Raw genomic sequence first — 2478 nt, forward strand, 5'->3', positions numbered from 1 at the left:
CCAGGCTGTGTGTGTGTGTGTGTGTGTGTGTGTGTGTGTGTGTGTGTGTGTGTGTTTCTAAGGATACAAAAGGAACTTGTGCCTGTGGCTCACTCACTGCCCACTCCTGGGATTCTACGGAATAGTCCAGGGGAACCTTTGGGGAGGATAAGTCACAGCTGTCATTCAAAAGGTAGTGAGTTAAGTGGTTTAAAATCACTGGACTGCTTTCCGGCGGTGACGACCTCCCTACGAGAACATGCCTCTCGCAAGGGATCTCCTTCATTCCTCTCCAGAGGAGGAAAAGAGGAAACACAAGAAAAAGCGCCTGGTGCAGAGCCCCAATTCCTACTTTATGGATGTGAAGTGCCCAGGATGCTATAAAATCACCACGGTCTTTAGCCATGCACAGACGGTAGTCCTGTGTGTCGGCTGCTCCACTGTCCTCTGTCAGCCTACAGGCGGGAAAGCAAGACTGACAGAAGGATGCTCCTTCAGGAGGAAGCAGCACTGAAAAGCACCGGATTCGAGATGAGTGGGAACCATCCCAATAAACACATTTTGGATATATAAAAATAAAATAAAATAAAACCACTGGACTGCAAACACTAGAAACACAAGATAGCTAACATAAGGGAGAGGAGGAAGAGCGTAGTGTAAGTTAGGACGTGTTTCCAGCAGTGCAGGGGCGGCGCTCATGCTGTGCACCGAAGTTATAAATAGGCTAGAACGATTGGGCGTGGTGCTGCATGCCTATGATCCCAGCATTGTGGAGGTGGAGGCAGGGGGATACTGAATTTGAGGCTAGCTGGGCTTGCACAGTGGGTCTCAGGCCAGCCTGAGTTATATGAAACCTTACCCTGTCAAACCAGCCGGGGCTGTGGATATGGCTCAGTGGGCAGAGTGCCTGGCTGGCATGCACAAGGCCCAGGGTTCAGGCCCCAGCACTGCATAAGCCGAGCGTGCAGAATGTTCTGCAGTGCCAGGTCTAGAGAGAGTGAGGTGAATGGTGTCTGTAGACGGCAATGGAACAGGAACTTCCCCTCCAGGTCTCTGCCCCAGCCCACGGGCCCCCTCTCTGTGGAGCAAAGCGTGTGAATTTACCATACACGATGAGTAAAAGAAACTTTCTATCGCGGTGGGCTGTATGGGCTCTACAGAGACCAGCCGGCTACACAGCACTAGTCTGCAGAAACATGGAGAAAGTCAAAAGGCTGGTGAGCGGGGAACTGAGGAAGGAGCCAGAGGGGAGACATCTGGTCTGTGAGAGAAAAGTGCTGAAGTGGAAAAAAGGAAAAGACACAGAAGGCCGGCGTGTGGCTCATTTGGAAGAGTGCCCGCTCCTCACACACAAAACCCTGGCTTCCATCCCAACACCGAATAAACAAACAGGCCATGGTGGCTCCGCCTGTGATCGCAGATCTCAGCAGATCTGAGGCAGGAGCATCATTTCAAGTTCGAGGCCAACCCGATACAGAAAACGCTGCCTCTCAAAGAGAGAATAACAGAATGCAAGTGATCTGGTACCATTACCTCTCAGCCTTTGGCCTTTCTGGTCAAACAAGAGACCATTGCAGAGGACAGATGGCAACTCAATCAGAGTGGCCAGTGACCAGAAAGACAACTGTGTCAACCTACACGCTTAGGTGGCCTTTATTTGTTTATTACCACTACCAGGAATTGAACCTATAACCCTAAGAATGCTGGTCAAGTGCTCTGCCACTGAGCTATATCACCCAAGCAGGTTGGACTTTATCATCATCATCACCATCATCATCACCATCATCATCATCATCACCATCATCATCATCATCATCATCATCATCATCATTTTATATGGTTTTCAAGACAGGATTTCTCTGTGTAGTTCCAGGCTGTCCTGGAACTCACTCTGTAGACCCAGATGGCCTGATTTGTTTGTGTCTGTGTGTGTATGTTCATATGCGTGTGTGCCTATGGAAGTGGGAAAAGGAAGTAAGACAAACCATCTGGAGCTGCAGGTACGGGCGTCAGCTTCTGGGAGCAAACTCTTGTTCTCGGCAAGCACAGCAGCTGCTCTTAACTGCTGAGGCCTCTCTCCAGTCCTCTGTTCATTCCTGTGACCAGAAGTCAGGAACTGGAGTAGATTAGAAAGAATTAAAAGAAAGGAAAATATAAAAGTAATCTATAAATAGAAATACTCAGGGGTTGCAGTCATTTAAAAACTTGTAAACACTTTCATTTTGGGGCTGGCACACACCACGGTTATAGGAGGAGATCAGAAAACAATGGTTGGTTCTCTCTGTAAAGCACTGCCTGCTCTACACGCTATGGTAAGGTACAGTTTGCAAGCCAGCAAGGGGCTGGAGATTGAAACACACAGAGACAGAGACATGGGTCATCCCTGAAACAAGAATGCCAAGAATGTCCCCTTGAATCAAGAATGCCAACTTTATTGTGTTCCAGGGCAGCTTATACAGAGTCTCCTTGATCAGTGGTCACACCCAACTCTCAGCTGCA

General features: G+C 48.8%; 1 protein-coding gene across 1 annotated transcript; it reads left to right on the top strand.

Moving 5' to 3' along the window:
- Positions 1–211: 211 nt before the first annotated feature.
- LOC101983423 (40S ribosomal protein S27-like) lies at positions 212–570 on the top strand. The gene has a single exon (XM_005371272.2). It carries the CDS (start codon positions 239–241, stop codon positions 491–493), a length of 255 nt encoding a protein of 84 aa, XP_005371329.1. The 5' UTR covers positions 212–238; the 3' UTR covers positions 494–570.
- Positions 571–2478: the final 1908 nt, after the last annotated feature.

Source organism: Microtus ochrogaster, unplaced genomic scaffold, assembly GCF_000317375.1.
Source record: "Microtus ochrogaster isolate Prairie Vole_2 unplaced genomic scaffold, MicOch1.0 UNK103, whole genome shotgun sequence".
In the NCBI taxonomy this organism is placed as follows: domain Eukaryota; kingdom Metazoa; phylum Chordata; class Mammalia; order Rodentia; family Cricetidae; genus Microtus; species Microtus ochrogaster.

Coding starts and splice junctions, on each gene's coding strand:
- LOC101983423 (XM_005371272.2), top strand. CDS start 239: ATGCCTCTCGCAAGGGATCTCCTTCATTCCTCTCCAGAGGAGGAAAAG.